The 18548-nt window shown below is 43.7% G+C and overlaps 1 protein-coding gene across 3 annotated transcripts in view; it reads right to left on the bottom strand.

Annotated features, from left to right (window-relative positions):
• Positions 1-4809: 4809 nt before the first annotated feature.
• The window catches only part of cadm3 (cell adhesion molecule 3), a 136096-nt gene continuing 122357 nt past the window's right edge, over positions 4810-18548 (bottom strand). For all 3 annotated transcript variants that reach the window (XM_014141079.3, XM_014141081.3, XM_014141083.3), the window contains one exon: positions 4810-14640. In XM_014141079.3, coding sequence (XP_013996554.3) covers positions 14522-14640 — 119 coding nt within the window. In that variant the 3' untranslated portion in view covers positions 4810-14521. The remainder of the gene's footprint in view (positions 14641-18548) is intronic.

Here is an 18548-nt window from a genome sequence, read left to right as displayed (position 1 = left end):
TGGAAGGAGAGAGAAAGACAGAGGAAGATAGAGAGGGGTAGAGGTGGAGATAGAGATGGAAGGAGAGAGAGAGAGACAGAGGGAGAGAGAGATGGAGGGAGAGAGGGAGACAGAGGGAGAGAGAAGCTGCACTTCCTAACCTCCTGCCCAATGTATGACCATATTAGAGACACGTATTTTCCTCAGATTACACAGATCCACAAAGAATTTGAAAACAAACCCGATTTGATAAACTCCCATATCTACTGGGTGAAATACCACAGTGTGCCACCACAGCAGCAATATTTGTGACCTGTTGCCACAAGAAAAGGGCAACCAGTAAAGAACAAACACCAAATATAACCCATATTTATGTTTATTTATTTTCCCTTTTGTACTTTAACCATTTGTACATCGTTACAACACTGTATATATACATAATGACATTTGTAATGTCTTTATTCTTTTGGAACTTCTGTGAGTGTAATGTTTACTGTACATTTTTATTGTTTATTTCACTTTTGTATATTATCTACCTCACTTGCTTTGGCAATGTTAACATATGTTTTCTATGCCAATAAAGCCCCTTGAATTTAATTGAGAGAGACAGAGACAGAGAGAGAGAGAGACAGCGGGAGAGAGAGAGGGGTAGAGGGAGAGAAAGAGAGAGAGACAGAGAGAGAGAGAGAGAGAGAGAGAGAGAGAGAGAGAGAGAGAGAGAGAGACAGCGGGAGAGAGAGAGACGAAGTGTGAGAAAGACAGAGGAAGATAGAGAGGGGTAGAGCGAGAGAGAGAGAGAGAGAGAGAGAGAGGGAGAGATGGAGGGAGAGAGAGAGACAAAGGGAGAGAAAGACATAGGAAGATAGAGAGGGGTAGAGCGAGAGAAAGAGAGAGAGAGAGAGAGGGAGAGATGGAGGGAGAGAGAGACAAAGGGAGAGAAAGACATAGGAAGATAGAGAGGGGTAGAGCGAGAGAAAGAGAGAGAGAGACAGAGGGAGAGAGATAAAGAGAGAGATGGAGGGAGAGAGAGAGACAAAGGGAGAGAAAGACATAGGAAGATAGAGAGGGGTAGAGGGAGAGAAAGAGAGAGAGAGACAGAGGGAGAGAGAGGGAGAGAGAGAGATGGAGGGAGGGAGAAAGGGAGGCAGAGTGAGAGAGCGACAGAGGGAGAGAGAGATGGAGGGAGAGAGGAGTAGAGACAGAATGACAGGTGAAGGGAGAGAGGGAGGAAGATAAAGAGGGATAGACACAGAGAGAAAAAGACGGAGGGAGAGAAAGACAGAGGAAGATAGAGAGGGGTAGAGGGAGAGACAGAGGGAGAGAGAGAGATGGAGGGAGAGAGAGACAGAGGAAGATAGAGGTGTAGAGGGTGAGATAGAGATGGAGGGAGAGAGAGATGGATGGAGAGAGAGAGACAGAGGGAGAGAGAGACAGAGGAAGATAGAGAGGGGTAGAGGGAGAGACAGAGGGAGAGAGAGAGATGGAGGGAGAGAGAGACAGAGGAAGATAGAGGTGTAGAGGGTGAGATAGAGATGGAGGGAGAGAGAGATGGATGGAGAGAGAGAGACAGAGGGAGAGAGAGAGAGGGAGATAGAGAGGGGTAGAGGGAGAGAAAGACAGAGGAAGATAGAGAGAGGTAGAAGGAGATAAAGACAGAAGAATAGAGGTGGTTTCAGTGAGCACCAATGAGCGTCCCTCGGTGGTGCTTTAATGAACAATACTGCCCTCTGTTGGTTTATGTACTACATTTCATACATGCAATACACTGACTATACATGCAATACACTGACTATACATGCAATACACTGACTATACATGCAATACACTGACTATACATGCAATAGATTGGGATGAGTAGGAGGCAAACTCATCCATACAAGACATTGGCATGAGTAGGTAAAATCATACAATACATTGGCATGTGTAAGTACAGTAGGCCCATTCATGCAATACCTACCCAAATGTACATATCTACCTCAATTACCTTGTACCCCTGCACATCGACTGGGTGCTGGTACCCCGTGTATATAGCCAAGTTATCGTTATTCATCAAATCAAATCAAATGTTATTGGTCACATATAAATGGTTAGCAGGTGTTAATGCGAGTGTCGCGAAATGCTTGTGCTTCTAGTTCCGACATTGCAGTAATATCTAACAAGTAATCTAACAATTTCACAACAACTACCTTATACACACAAGTGTAAAGGAATGAATAAGAATATTTACATATAAATATATGGATGAGCGATGGCCGAACTGCATAGGCAGGATGCAGTAGATGGTATAGAGTACAGTATATACATATGAGATGAGTAATGTAGGGTATGTAAACATTATATAAAGTGCCATTGTTTAAAGTGACTAGTGATACATTTATTACATCCAATTTTTAATTATTAAAGTGGCTAGAGATTGAGTCAGTATGTTGGCAGCAGCAACTCAATGTTAGTGATGGCTGTTTACTGTAACAGTCTGATGGCCTTGAGATAGAAGCTGTTTTTCAGTCTCTCGGTCCCAGCTTTGATGCACCTGTACTGACCTCGCCTTCTGGATGATAGCGGGGTGAACAGGCTGTGGCTCGGGTGATTGTTGTCCTTGACGATCTTTTTGGCCTTCCTGTGACATCGGGTGGTGTAGGTGTCCTGGAGGGCAGGTAGTTTGCCCCTGATGATGCATTGTGCAGACCTCACTACCCTCTGGAGAGCCTTACAGTTGTGGGCGGAGCAGTTGCCGTACCGGGTGGTGATACAGCCCGACAGGATGCTCTTGATTGTGCATCTGTAAAGGTTTGAGTGTTTTTGGTGACAAGCCAAATTTCTTCAGCCTCCTGAGGTTGAAGTGGCGCTGTTGCTCCTTCTTCACCACACTGTCTGTGTGGGTGGACCATTTCAGTTTGTCCGTGATGTGTACGCCGAGGAACTTGAAACTTTCCACCTTCTCCATTGTTGTCCCATCGATGTGGATAGGGGTCTGCTCCCTCTACTGTTTCCTGAAGTCCACGATCATCTCCTTTGTTTTGTTGACGTTGAGTGTGAGGTTATTTTCCTGACACCACACTCCGAGGGCCCTCACCTCCTCCCTGTAGGCCGTCTCGTCGTTGTTGGTAATCAAGCCTACCACTGTAGTGTCGTCTGCAAACTTGATGATTGAGTTGGAGGCATGCATGGCCACGCAGTCATGGGTGAACAGGGAGTACAGGAGAGGACTGAGAACGCACCCTTGTGGGGCCCCAGTGTTGAGGATCAGAGGGGTGGAGATGTTGTTACCTACCCTCACCACCTGGGAGCGGCCCATCAGAAAGTCCAGGAGCCAGTTGCACAGGGCGGGGTTGAGACCCAGGGTCTCGAGCTTAATGACAAGATTAGAGGGTACTATGGTGTTGAATGCTGAGCTGTAGTCGATGAACAGCATTCTTACATAGGTATTCCTCTTGTCCAGATGGGTTAGGGCAGTGTGCAGTGTGATTGCGATTGTGTCGTCTGTGGACCTATTGGGGCGGTAAGCAAATTGGAGTGGGTCTAGTGTGTCAGGTAGGGTGGAGGTGATATGATCCTTGACTAGTCTCTCAAAGCACTTCATGATGACGGAAGTGAGTGCTACGGGGCGATAGTTGTGTATTTATTCCTCGTGTTAATGTGTCTATTAATTCCCTTTTTTTCTCCCTGCATTGTTGGGAAGGTCCCATAAGTAAGCATTTCACTGTTAAAGCCAATTTATGCTTGATCTGAAAATGTGGTCGGAGGCTTCGTGTGGAGGGTGTGAGGAAATTACGGAGCCTCTGTCTGGAGGGTATGCAGAGGCCAAATCAACCATCGCTGTGTGCCTCTCAAATTTTGTAACAATGTGGAGGGCTCAGTATAGCTCCGCATTGACATGGTTGGTTGACGGTTTGTGGGGGAGCAGGTCCTGTATAAACACAAACTCACTTCTTTGACAACTTCATAACAGGTCTGCTCTGCTCTTCCTTCACAACAGGTCTGCTCTGCTCTTCCTTCACAACAGGTCTGCTCTGCTCTTCCTTCACAACAGGTCTGCTCTGCTCTTCCTTCACAACAGGTCTGATCTGCTCTTCCTTCACAACAGGTCTGCTCTGCTCTTCCTTCACAACAGGTCTGCTCTGCTCTTCCTTCACAACAGGTCTGCTCTGCTCTTCCTTCACAACAGGTCTGCTCTGCTCTTCCTTCACAACTGGTCTGCTCTGCTCTTCCTTCACAACAGGTCTGCTCTGCTCTTCCTTCACAACAGGTCTGCTCTGCTCTTCCTTCACAACAGGTCTGCTCTGCTCTTCCTTCACAACAGGTCTGCTCTGCTCTTCCTTCACAACAGGTCTGCTCTGCTCTTCCTTCACAACAGGTCTGATCTGCTCTTCCTTCACAACAGGTCTGCTCTGCTCTTCCTTCACAACAGGTCTGATCTGCTCTTCCTTCACAACAGGTCTGCTCTGCTCTGCAAAGCGCAAAAGTAGGCAAATGTTTGCTCTGACTTCAGCAGAGGCCGCATGGCAGTAAATGCTGTACAGCCTCTGTAAACAGCAGATTGACCATGCAGTGCCTTTTAGTCTACAACTGTTGTTTACCAAGCATGTGACAAATTCCATTTGATTAGATTGTATACATATTTGGGAGTCAGACTATATCACATTAATGTTGTTCAGGTGAATATCCATTCTGAAACCAAGGAGACAAAACGTACATGCGTTATCAATGGTGATGATGATATGAGCTTCCAAATAACATTTGAATGCAAAATGATTGTGACAGCCAGTGGTTACTATAACAACAAGTGTGAGAGGAGGAATAGTAGATAATAATGATAACAACAACAGGAAGTTAACCCAAATGCATGTTTATTTGAAGTCAACAACTGAATCGCTATAGTAACAAAAAAGCTAATACTGTATGAACAGATTAGAACAGCCAACGGAGACGCAACTCAGCATAATGACATCATCACCATAGTGCAGTCGGGCCTTGATGACATCATTAGCCGTAGTACAAATTAGGTAACGTCCATCACAGCACTATTCCCATGTGATATGGATAGTTATTCAAAAGGAAGACTTATCATCCGAAAAGAACACTAAGAAAATAGACTCCTCATTAAAACAATAACATTGGTGGAAAATAACACAGATAGTGTCCACGTCCCTAAAAGGAACCCTATTTGCTACATAGTGCACTAGGAAGTACTATGGGTCCAGGTCAAACGTAGTGCACTATATAGTGACTAGGCTTCCTTTTACATCTAGTGTCTCCGGAGTCTGTTTGGGTCTATCATTATACACACCTTACACTCACACACACACACACACACACACACACACACACACACACACACACACACACACACACACACACACACACACACACACACACACACACAAACACAAACACACTGTAGTCACGGACCACATGTACCCCATGCATGTGTGTGTGTGTGTGTGTGTGTGTGTGTGTGTGTGTGTGTGTGTGTGTGTGTGTGTGTGTGTGTGTGTGTGTGTGTGTGTGTGTGTGTGTGTGAGAGTATCAGTGTGCTTGTAAGAATAACAGGTAAAGGCAACACTATATAGCCTACATGAAATTATATAAAAATGGCAGACTTTCAAAACAATAAGATATGCCAAAGCTATCCTCTAACCTTCCAGGGTTGAAAATCTATTCAGGAAAAAAAGAAAAAATATATCAATTGAATTGAAAGTAATACATTTAAAAGTATGCACACCTTTCTTAAAAAAAATACATACTTAAAAAAATACATTCCTTAACATACTACAAAAGAAGAAGAGAGAGGAGGGGCGATAGAGTTCCCCCCACTACTGGTACAGGAGAGAGAGAGAGAGTTCCCCCCACTACTGGTACAGGAGAGAGAGAGAGAGTTCCCCCCACTACTGGTACAGGAGAGAGAGTTCCCCCCACTACTGGTACAGGAGAGAGAGTTCCCCCCACTACTGGTACAGGAGAGAGAGTTCCCCCCACTACTGGTACAGGAGAGAGAGTTCCCCCCACTACTGGTACAGGAGAGAGCGTTCCCCCCACTACTGGTACAGGAGAGAGCGTTCCCCCCACTACTGGTACAGGAGAGAGCGTTCCCCCCACTACTGGTACAGGAGAGAGAGTTCCCCCCACTACTGGTACAGGAGAGAGAGAGTTCCCCCCACTACTGGTACAGGAGAGAGAGTTCCCCCCACTACTGGTACAGGAGAGAGAGTTCCCCCCACTACTGGTACAGGAGAGAGAGAGTTCCCCCCACTACTGGTACAGGAGAGAGCGTTCCCCCCACTACTGGTACAGGAGAGAGAGAGTTCCCCCCACTACTGGTACAGGAGAGAGCGTTCCCCCCACTACTGGTACAGGAGAGAGAGAGTTCCCCCCACTACTGGTACAGGAGAGAGAGAGTTCCCCCCACTACTGGTACAGGAGAGAGCATTCCCCCCACTACTGGTACAGGAGAGAGAGAGAGAGTTCCCCCCACTACTGGTACAGGAGAGAGCGTTCCCCCCACTACTGGTACAGGAGAGAGAGAGAGAGTTCCCCCCACTACTGGTACAGGAGAGAGAGTTCCCCCCACTACTGGTACAGGAGAGAGAGAGTTCCCCCCATTACTGGTACAGGAGAGAGAGTTCCCCCCACTACTGGTACAGGAGAGAGAGAGAGAGTTCCCCCCACTACTGGTACAGGAGAGAGAGAGTTCCCCCCACTACTGGTACAGGAGAGAGAGAGTTCCCCCCACTACTGGTACAGGAGAGAGAGTTCCCCCCACTACTTGTACAGGAGAGATAGAGAGCGTTCCCCCCACTACTGGTACAGGAGAGAGAGTTCCCCCCACTACTGGTACAGGAGAGAGAGAGAGAGAGTTCCCCCCACTACTGGTACAGGAGAGAGAGTTCCCCCCACTACTGGTACAGGAGAGAGAGAGAGTTCCCCCCACTACTGGTACAGGAGAGAGAGTTCCCCCCACTACTGGTACAGGAGAGAGAGAGAGAGTTCCCCCCACTACTGGTACAGGAGAGAGAGAGAGAGCGTTCCCCCCACTACTGGTACAGGAGAGAGCTACTTCCCCCCACTACTGGTACAGGAGAGAGAGAGAGTTGCCCCCACTACTGGTACAGGAGAGAGCTACTTCCCCCCACTACTGGTACAGGAGAGAGAGTTCCCCCCACTACTGGTACAGGAGAGAGAGTTCCCCCCACTACTGGTACAGGAGAGAGAGAGTTCCCCCCACTACTGGTACAGGAGAGAGCGTTCCCCCCACTACTGGTACAGGAGAGAGAGAGTTCCCCCCACTACTGGTACAGGAGAGAGAGAGTTCCCCCCACTACTGGTACAGGAGAGAGAGAGTTCCCCCCACTACTGGTACAGGAGAGAGCATTCCCCCCACTACTGGTACAGGAGAGAGAGAGAGAGAGTTCCCCCCACTACTGGTACAGGAGAGAGCGTTCCCCCCACTACTGGTACAGGAGAGAGAGAGAGAGTTCCCCCCACTACTGGTACAGGAGAGAGAGTTCCCCCCACTACTGGTACAGGAGAGAGAGAGTTCCCCCCATTACTGGTACAGGAGAGAGAGTTCCCCCCACTACTGGTACAGGAGAGAGAGAGAGAGTTCCCCCCACTACTGGTACAGGAGAGAGAGAGTTCCCCCCACTACTGGTACAGGAGAGAGAGAGTTCCCCCCACTACTGGTACAGGAGAGAGAGTTCCCCCCACTACTTGTACAGGAGAGATAGAGAGCGTTCCCCCCACTACTGGTACAGGAGAGAGAGTTCCCCCCACTACTGGTACAGGAGAGAGAGAGAGAGAGTTCCCCCCACTACTGGTACAGGAGAGAGAGTTCCCCCCACTACTGGTACAGGAGAGAGAGAGAGTTCCCCCCACTACTGGTACAGGAGAGAGAGTTCCCCCCACTACTGGTACAGGAGAGAGAGAGAGAGTTCCCCCCACTACTGGTACAGGAGAGAGAGTTCCCCCCACTACTGGTACAGGAGAGAGAGAGAGCGTTCCCCCCACTACTGGTACAGGAGAGAGCTACTTCCCCCCACTACTGGTACAGGAGAGAGAGAGAGTTGCCCCCACTACTGGTACAGGAGAGAGCTACTTCCCCCCACTACTGGTACAGGAGAGAGAGAGAGTTGCCCCCACTACTGGTACAGGAGAGAGAGAGTTCCCCCCACTACTGGTACAGGAGAGAGAGAGTTCCCCCCACTACTGGTACAGGAGAGAGAGAGTTCCCTCCACTACTGGTACAGAAGAAAGAGTAGAGATGTGGAGAGACATGAGGCCTTGTCCGAATACCCATACTTATGTCCTAAATAGTAGACCGTTTGAGTATGCAGGAAAAAATGAAGTTTAATAGTATGCGACATTTGGAAAAGCGAGTATACTTAAGTGCTGGATGCCATACTCATTTCGGTTTTGACAACAGCTGATCAGTTAGATATGGAGAGGAGCTACCTACCGACACTACGCTATCGCGGATGAGGCATTCTCAGTATGTGAACATTTCTTTTATAGTAGCCTATGTGCATTTGTCTGAAAATCGAGTATGGTTTAAATACCAGGATGTTTTTCTCATTTCAGGTCTTCATCTAGTAGAATTCGATGCACACTTTTCCACAATCCATTAGAAGAGGAGAGCTGCCAGTGATTGGCTACAACAAAACTAGGCTACTGAATTGGGAAGATACCGAAAGCGAGTCAGCACCCGAGACTCGGGATGTGGCTGGTTTAGTGATTTTATGTTCATCAGGCCTTTTGATTTTAAGATGGGGATTGTTTTAGTTCTGTAGGCGTGGCTACCTATTTCATTATTTCATTTACGGATCAAGCCTTAGCAGTCATTCTGATCTCGTTCCTAATGATCAGTGCTTTAGTTTATTATGTTGCTGTTCAGCGGTTCTGAATTTTGTCCACGTGTTTCTGTGCAATAGCCTTTTTGATTTGAACATTTTAAAAGTATCGGTGTGTGTACGAGGCTATTTGACAGAATTTATATATGTCCCAGCACTTTGGTTTCACTAATAAATATGTTGAAATTAAAGAAATGATGTGTTTTTGTCTTCAGTCCTGTTTAAATAGGACAGATGGGCTATACTAGATTACGTCGAATGTGATAGTCTGTCTATAACCAGCCTGACTCCATTCCTATTCTATTCAGAGTTTAGATAAATTAATGAAATTGTAAATGAGCTATTATCAGGATGGTTAATGTCGTGCATGTCTGTTGAATTTGGAAAAATCCACCTACACTCAGTCGGTGTGCCCATGACTGTGTGTAAAGAAATAAAGAAAATGGTGCCGTCTGGTTTGCTTCATGTAAGGAATTTGAAATGATTTATACTTTTACTTTTCATACTTACTATATTTTAGCAATTACATTTACTTTTGGTACTTAAGTATATTTAAAACCAAATATTTTTTGACTTTTACTAAAGTAGTATTTTACTGAGTGACTTTCACATTTTCTAGTAAGGTACCTTTACTTTTACTCAAGTATGACAATTAAGTACTTTTTCTATCACTGGTACGCGACGATGAGTACATATTACGCAGTTTAAGTATATACACTAGTATGGGTGTTCAGACACTGCCAGTGTCGTCCAAAGCAAGTAAAACAGAGCTGCTCGTCACTGACATCCGGTGGCAGAAATCTGTAACTGCACACAGATGCAATGAGTTCTAGCGCGTTGTGTTCTAAAATATAATCGATTTCTGCAGACTAGAGAGTAGGACAAGCCCATAGATCTAGAATGATTCTAATTGGACAAGCCATCAAACACCTCTATCAGTCGTTTGGATGTCTCATATAGGGGCTAGTCAACAACAGTTCTCATGGTTGGTCAAAGCTATAGTATAATCCACCTTCTTTATCTCATGCAGCCTTTTCATGCGATCACACAATTTATACAGCTGGGACAGGGAGATAGATAGATAGATAGATAGATAGATAGATAGATAGATAGATAGATAGATAGATAGATAGATAGATAGATAGATAGATAGATAGATAGATAGATAGATAGATAGATAGATAGATAGATAGATAGATAGATAGATAGATAGATAGATAGATAGATAGATAGATAGATAGATAGATAGATAGATAGATAGATAGATAGATAGATAGATAGAAGCAAATACAGGACCAGTTGGAAACTTACAGTGAGTACTACATCCTCCCCAGTGAAGAAGAGTGCTTGAAAATATGTATTTTCAACCACTTTTGATCACTGGGTCAGGATCTGTTTGTGCAGACAGACATTCCTGGTTCCAACTCATCAGTTGAAAGGTCAAAGGTTATGTCAAGATTGGGATTACCTAGCACATCGAATGGAAACTCCACTCCTGAAACAAGTGAGTGAGCCATATGAATGCATTATGACTGACTGACACCAACACACCTCATTTTGTGACAGACCACAGGAGGTTGGTGGCATTTTAATTGGGGAGGACAGGCTTGTGGGAATGGCTGGAGTGAAATCAGGGGAACGGTATCACATACACCAAACACATGGTTTCCATGTGTTTAATGCCATTCCACTTACTCCGTTCCAGCCATTATCATGAGCAGTCCTCCCCTCAGCAGCTTCCACTGTGACAGACACACCTATATGTCCGGTCTGCAGACATCTCTCTCTCTCTCTCTCTCTCTCTCTCTCTCTCTCTCTCTCTCTCTCTCTCTCTCTCTCTCTCTCTCTCTCTCTCTCTCTCTCTCTACTGTAGCTTATTATGACAAAAGTCACTAGACTGGCTTTTCCCTATAAAGATCCCACATAGTTGGATAGAGTGGCAATGGCACTGCCCATGCTATCACAGAAGAAGCCATGGTATAGATAGGAGGTGGGCTCTCTACCTATTTCTATGGCTATTCCCATTCACAACAGCCAGGTGGCAAGATGGCAATGGAGGATGAGATAGAAGCAATCCCTGATCATTCCACGCATATCCCTGATACGACAATGCTACAGCAGAAACAACTGACCCTCAGTCTCCAGTCCAAACGCTGGGCTAGTGTGCTGACCGGCCACGTCGAGCATTAGCTCAATGTGTCTAGTAATGCTCTAGCTAGCTATAACGTTATCTAAATGTGTTGTCTTGCTGAGTGTGAGGGAGACGGGCAAGGAGGCGGAAGAGAAAGGTCACAGAGATGGAAGGATAGCGAGAGAGACGGAGGGAGGGAGGGAGGGAGGGACAGAGAGATGAAAAGACAGAGTGAGATGGGGCAAAGGGACAGACGGAGGGGTACAGAAAGAGGGGAGAAGACAGAGACAGAGGAACAGAGAGAGAGATGACATTCAGTGTCAGTATGTTTGCCTGAAGCAGAAAGAGAGAGTGGCCTGCTCTCTGAGCTGTACCCTGGTTAACTGCTGCTAGCCAAGCAGTCATGCCTCTTTTATTCGATTTCAGAGAATGATGTCATTTCTAAAGGTGCAGTGACTATATTAGCAATTTTACAGTAAGTGATGTCATTGGAGAATTAGTTTACTGGCCTGTGGTTGGCCAGAGAGAGCATTCCGGGAATGCAGGCAGCAGGATGGAAGGGGTGTGGTATAATTCTATTCAGCAGACTTACTATAGTACCACTCAGTGATAAACAAAATAAAGCCAGAGAAAATAATGATAATTAAATCATAACAATAGGAACTTCTGTACTGACCAACATACACTGTAAACTGTTAACACTGACAGGAAGTAAACATCAGAACAAATTCATCTAAACAGAGGATCAAAACAGAATTCAAACAAATATTATGCTTTCATTGTAACATAATTGTTTATATTGATATTTTACACTCAGCATTTAAATGTAGTAAAAACAGGCAGGTTTCTAGATTCTGATTTAGATTCTATACTGGAGTTAGTAGCACACCAATAGGGATATAGGGGGAGAGAGAGAGGGGAGAAAGAGAGAGAGAGAGAGAGAGAGAGATGGTGAGAAAAAAGAAAGAGGGAGAGAGAGTGACAGAGAGAGAGGAGAGAGATGGAGAGAAAAAAGAAAGAGGGAGAGAGAGAGATGAGAGAGAGATGGAGAGAAAAAAGAAAGAGGGAGAGAGAGAGAGGGAGAGAGAGATGAGAGAGAGATGGAGAGAAAAAAGAAAGAGGGCGAGAGAGAGAGAGAGAGACAGAGAGAGAGAGAGATGGAGAGAAAAGAGAGAGAGGGAGAGAGAGAGAAAAGAGAGAGAGGGAGAGAGAGAAGAGAGAGAGAGAGAGAGAAAAGAGAGAGAGGGGAAATGATCGTGTATTTACAGCACATCAAACATTTTCTGTTTTCTGAGTAAAAAGAATGCTATATAATTATATATATATATATTTATATATTTATATTGAAATCCCGCACTGTGACCGCACAGGGATGCTGTTTTTGCATGGGTGTGTTGTATGGTACTGTGGTGGACTCTAGTGAGTTGTATGGTAATGTATGTAATGTATTGTAATGTATTGTAATGTAATGTAATGTATTGTAATGTAATGTAATGTATTGTATTGTGATGTATTGTAATGTATTATATTGTATTGTAATGTATTGTAATGTAATGTATACTATTGTATTGTAATGTATTGTAATGTATTATATTGTAATATATTGTAATGTAGTATATTGTATTGTTATGTATTGTATTGTCTTGTAATGTATTGTAATGTATTGTCTTGTAATGTATTGCATTGTAATATATTGTATTGTAATGTGTTGTATTTTTATGTAGTATAATGTATTGTAATGTAATGTATTGTAATGTATTGTAATGTATTATAATGTATTGTAATGTAATATAATGTATTGTATTGTAAAGTATTGTATTGTAACGTATTGGATTCTAATGTATTGTACTGTAATGTATTGTAATGTATTCTATTGTAAAGTAATGTATTGTAATGTCTTGTATTGTATTGTATTGTAATGTACTGTATTGTAATGTGTAGGGAATTTGGTGATGTCTGTGGATTTGGTTGCCTTCCTGTTACTAAAAGTCTTCATTCCAAATGGCACCCTATTCCCTACATAGTTCACCACTTTAGAGCAGGGTCCATACGACACACACACACACACACACACACACTACCTTTGCACTATATAGGGAATAGGGGTTGTGTGTGTGTGTGTGTGTGTGTGTGTGTGTGTGTGTGTGTGTGTGTGTGTGTGTGTGTGTGTGTGTGTGTGTGTGTGTGTGTGTGTGTGTGTGTGTGTGTGACAGAGAGAGAGGTTAATATGTACAGCAGTTATTGTTGATTGACAGATTTCTGAATCATGAGTAGATGAGTGTCAAACAGAGTGTGTTCTGGTCTATAGTGTGTGAAGTATTACAGAACAGAGAGAATGAACGAGAGGGAATTCAATTAAAGGCAGATGAGAGGGAGTGGTATGTATAATGTGAGGGGACAGTGCATTGGGATCTGAAACTGTATTTCAGCATGACATGCTGGAATGTGGAGTACAATTTAGCAAAAATATGTGGATTACAATTTTGCATTTGTGTCACTGAATGTGACTGGAACATATTATATACCTCTTAAAGATAGAATCCTTATTTGCTACATACGTTGTTGGACTTATTAATGATATGTACCCACTGATTCTAGAAGAATGACTTCTAAATGTCTCGTGAGTTTAGTTCAACTGTCGTACCCCATCAGAACCCAACATATAAGCTTGTTTATATTGTTTATTTACTCCAACGTTTGTAAACAACGGAAATGTAAACAAACACTGTATAGCCTCAAAACATGGTTAAAACTATACTGTTGATATCATGGATGGTCAGTCCTTGCATCCATAGCTTTGTCTATGAATTTGAGAGTGGTTCCATTTCTCCAGACCCATCCCTTAGCTTTTTATCGAAACAGGGGCAGGGAGATCGCTTTGTTATTGTTTCAATTAAGGATTCCAGCTTTAAATGAAGAAATCAAGCATGCCTTACCATGATCCGGTTATATGTACATGTGTCTGTTTGTCTGTTCATGTGTGATTCAAAATGTGTGTGTGTCAGTAACGCGTGGCGTGTTGTGTGTGTGTCAGTAACGTTTGTGTGTGTGTGTCTGTTTGTCTGTTTGTGTGCGTGTGTGTGTGTGTGTCGGTGACGAGTGATATGAATGTGGGTGTGTCAGTGACGCGTGGCGTAGTGTGTGTGTGTCTGTTTGTCTGTTTGTGTGTGTGTGCCAGTGACAAGTGATGTGTATGCGGGTGTGTCAGTGGACATGCAGAAGTCATATATGGAAAGGTACATGTATGTAAGTGCAAAAATCTCACTTCCCTGTTTTCAATACAAGCTTTTCAGTTTTTCCTGTCAGTCTCACTTCTTCTTATTTCCTTCCATTTCACCATTTCCTGTCTGTCTGTCTGTCTGTCTGTCTGTCTGTCTGTCTGTCTGTCTGTCTGTCTGTCTGTCTGTCTGTCTGTCTGTCTGTCTGTCTGTCTGTCTGTCTGTCTGTCTGTCTGTCTGTCTGTCTGTCTGTCTGTCTACCCCCTACTCCTCCCCCTCTGGCTGATGTGAAGAACGGAAGCTTGTGAAGACAAATGGAAGCGCTCATCTTCAACCTCCTCGACGCCTCCCTAGATGAAGTACTCCTTCTTGTCCTCAGCTCCGGAATGGCCGCCCTCGGCGTTGATGATAGCCGTGTCGGCATCAGGAGCGTCGTCGCAGCCCTTGGCCTCGTGGGTAAGATATGTCCCTGTAGAAACAGACAGACAGTGGGTCAGAGTGTGTGTGTGATATGTCCCTGTAGACACATACAGTCGGTAGGTCAGAGGGTGGAACAGGAGAAGACAGTGAAGTGCTGTCTGATGTACAGGTGAAGTCGGAAATTTACATACACCTGAGCCAAATACATTTAAACTCAGTTTTTCACAATTCCTGACATTTAATCCTCGTACAAATTCCCTGTCTTAGGTCAGTTAGGATCACCACTTTATTTTAAGAATGTAAAATGTCAGAATAATAGTAGAGAGAATGATTTATTTCAGCTTTTATTTCTTTCATCACATTCCCAGTGGGTCAGAAGTTTACATACACTCAATTAGTATTTGGTAGCATTGCCTTCAAATTGTTTAACTTGGGTCAAACATTTCGGGTATTTTTCCTCCCTCATGATGACATCTATTTTGTGACGTGCACCACTCCCTCCTGCAGCAAAGCACCCCCACAACATGATGCTGCCACCCCCGTGCTTCACGGTTGGGATGGTGTTCTTCGGCTTGCAAGCCTCCCCCTTTTTCCTCCAAACATAACGATGGTCATTTTGGCCAAACAGTTCTATTTTTGTTTCATCAGACCAGAGGACATTTCTCAAAAAAGTACGATCTTTGTCCCCATGTGCAGTTGCGGTTTTGGAGCAGTGGCTTCTTCCTTGCTGAGCGGCCTTTCAGGTTATGTCGATATAGGACTCGTTTTACTGTGGATATAGATACTTTTGTACCTCTTTCCTCCAGCATCTTCACAAGGTCCTTTGCTGTTGTCCTGGGATTGATTTGCACTTTTCGCACCAAAGTATTTTCATCTCTAGGAGACAGAATGCGTCTCCTTCCTAAGCGGTATGATGGCTGCGTGGTCCCATGGTGTTTATACTTGCGTACTATTGTTTCTACAGATGAACGTGGTATCTTTAGGCATTTGGAAATTGCTTCCAAGGATGAACCAGACTTGTGGAGGTCTACAATTTTTTTTCTGTGGTCTTGGCTAATTTCTTTTGATTTTCTCATGATGTCAAGCAAAGATCAAACAAATCAACATTTATTTGTCACGTACGCCAAATACAACCTTACAGTGAAATGCTTGCTTAAGGGTCTAACCAATAGTGCAAAAAAGGTATTAGTTGAACAATAGGTACAGTGAGGGAAAAAAGTATTTGATCCCCTGCTGATTTTGTACGTTTGCCCACTGACAAAGAAATGATCAGTCTATAATTTTAATGGTAGGTTTATTTGAACAGTGAGAGACAGAATAACAACAAAAAAATCCAGAAAAACGCATGTCAAAAATGTTATAAATTGATTTGCATTTTAATGAGGGAAATAAGTATTTGACCCCTCTGCAAAACATGACTTAGTACTTGGTGGCAAAACCCTTGGTGGCAATCACAGAGGTCAGACGTTTCTTGTAGTTGGCCACCAGGTTTGCACACATCTCAGGAGGGATTTTGTCCCACTCCTCTTTGCAGATCTTCTCCAAGTCATTAAGGTTTCGAGGCTGACGTTTGGCAACTCGAACCTTCAGCTCCCTCCACAGATTTTCTATGCTATTAAGGTCTAGAGACTGGCTAGGCCACTCCAGGACCTTAATGTGCTTCTTCTTGAGCCACTCCTTTGTTGCCTTGGCCGTGTGTTTTGGGTCATTGTCATGCTGGAATACCCATCCACGACCCATTTTCAATGCCCTGGCTGAGGGAAGGAGGTTCTCACCCAAGATTTGACGGTACATGGCCCCGTCCATCGTCCCTTTGATGCTGTGAAGTTGTCCTATCCCCTTAGCAGAAAAACACCCCCAAAGCATAATGTTTCCACCTCCATGTTTGATGGTGGGGATGGTGTTCTTGGGGTCATAGGCAGCATTCCTCCTCCTCCAAACACGGCGAGTTGAGTTGATGCCAAAGAGCTCCATTTTGGTCTCATCTGACCACAACACTTTCACCCAGTTGTCCTCTGAATCATTCAGATGTTCATTGGCAAACTTCAGACGGGCATGTATATGTGCTTTCTTGAGCAGGGGGAACTTGCGGGCGCTGCAGGATTTCAGTCCTTCACGGCGTAGTGTGTTACCAATTGTTTTCTTGGTGACTATGGTCCCAGCTGCCTTGAGATCATTGACAAGATCCTCCCATGTAGTTCTGGGCTGATTCCTCACCGTTCTCATGATCATTGCAACTCCACGAGGTGAGATCTTGCATGGAGCCCCAGGCCCGAGGGATATTGACAGTTCTTTTGTGTTTCTTCCATTTGCGAAAAATCACACCAACTGTTGTCACCTTCTCACCAAGCTGAGATTAGGAGCACTCCCTTTAAGAGTGTGCTCCTAATCTCAGCTCGTTACCTGTATAAAAGACACCTGGGAGCCATAAATCTTTCTGATTGAGAGGGGGTCAAATACTTGTTTCCCTCATTAAAATGCAAATCAATTTATAACATTTTTGACATGCGTTTTTCTGTTTTTTTGTTGTTGTTATTCTGTCTCTCACTGTTCAAATAAACCTACCATTAAAATGATAGACTGATCATTTCTTTGTCAGTGGGCAAACGTACAAAATCAGCAGGGGATCAAATACTTTTTTCCCTCACTGTAAGTAAAGAAATAAAAACAACAGTAAAAAGACAGTGAAAAAAAGTAGTGAGGCTATATACAGTAGCGAGGCTATAAAAGTAGCGGGGCTACATACAGACACCGGTTAGTCGGGCTGATTGAGGTAGTATGTACATGTAGATATGGTTAAAGTGACTATGCATATATGATGAACAGAGAGTAGCAGTAGCGTAAAAGAGGGGTTGGCACTGAGTTTGAAGGTAGGCCTTGAAATACATCCATAGGTACACTTCCAATTGGACTCAAATGATGTCAATTAGTCCATCAGAACCTTCTAAAGCCATGACATCATTTTCTGTAATTTTCCAAGCTGTTTAAAGGCACAGTCAACTTAGTGTATGTAAACTTCTGACCAACTGGAATTGTGATACAGTGAATTATACGTGAAATAATCTGTCTGTAAACAATTGTTGGAAAAATTACTTGTGTCATGCACAAAGTAGATGTCCTAACCGCCTTGCCAAAACAATAGTTTGTTAACAAGAAATTTGTGGAGTGGTTGAAAAACTAGTTTTAATGACTCCAATCTAAGTGTATGTAAACTTTCGACTTCAACTGTACATAGACATGGAACACTGGTCACTTTAATAATGGAACACTGGTCACCTCAATAATGTTTACATACTTTTCTACTTATTTCATATGTATATACTGTATTCTAGTCAAGGTCATCCTATTCAACCATTGCTGTATATATATACTATTCTATCCACGTATTCTACAGGTATACTACATGTTCTATCCATGTATTCTTCAGATATACTACATGTTCTATCCATGTATTCTTCTGATATACTTTATATTCTATCCACATGCTGTCCATAATGTATATACATCCCATCATATACATACAGTGTCTTCGGAAAATATTCAGACCCCTTGACTTTTTCCACATTTTGTTACATTACAGCCTTATTCTAAAATGGATTACATTTAGAAAATCCTCTGCTGTCTACACACAATACCCCATAATGCCAAAGCAAAAACTGTTTTTTTTAGCAAATGTATTAAAAATTCAAAAACTGAAATACCTTATTTACATAAGTATTCAGACCCTTTGCTTTGAGAATCCTGTTTCCATTGATCCTCGTGGAGATGTTTCTACAACTTGATTTGAGTTCAGCTGTGGTAAATTTGATTGATTGGACATGATTTGGAAAGGCACACACCAGTCTATATAAGGTCCCACAGTTGACAGTGCATATCGGAGCAAAAACCAAGCCATGAGGTCGAAGGAATTTTCTGCTGCGCTCCGAGACAGGATTGGGTCAAGGCACAGATCTGGGG

Source organism: Salmo salar, chromosome 14 (assembly GCF_965601325.2).
Source record: "Salmo salar chromosome 14, fSalSal1, whole genome shotgun sequence".
NCBI lineage: Eukaryota > Metazoa > Chordata > Actinopteri > Salmoniformes > Salmonidae > Salmo > Salmo salar.
This window is presented reverse-complemented; position numbering and strand designations above follow the sequence as displayed.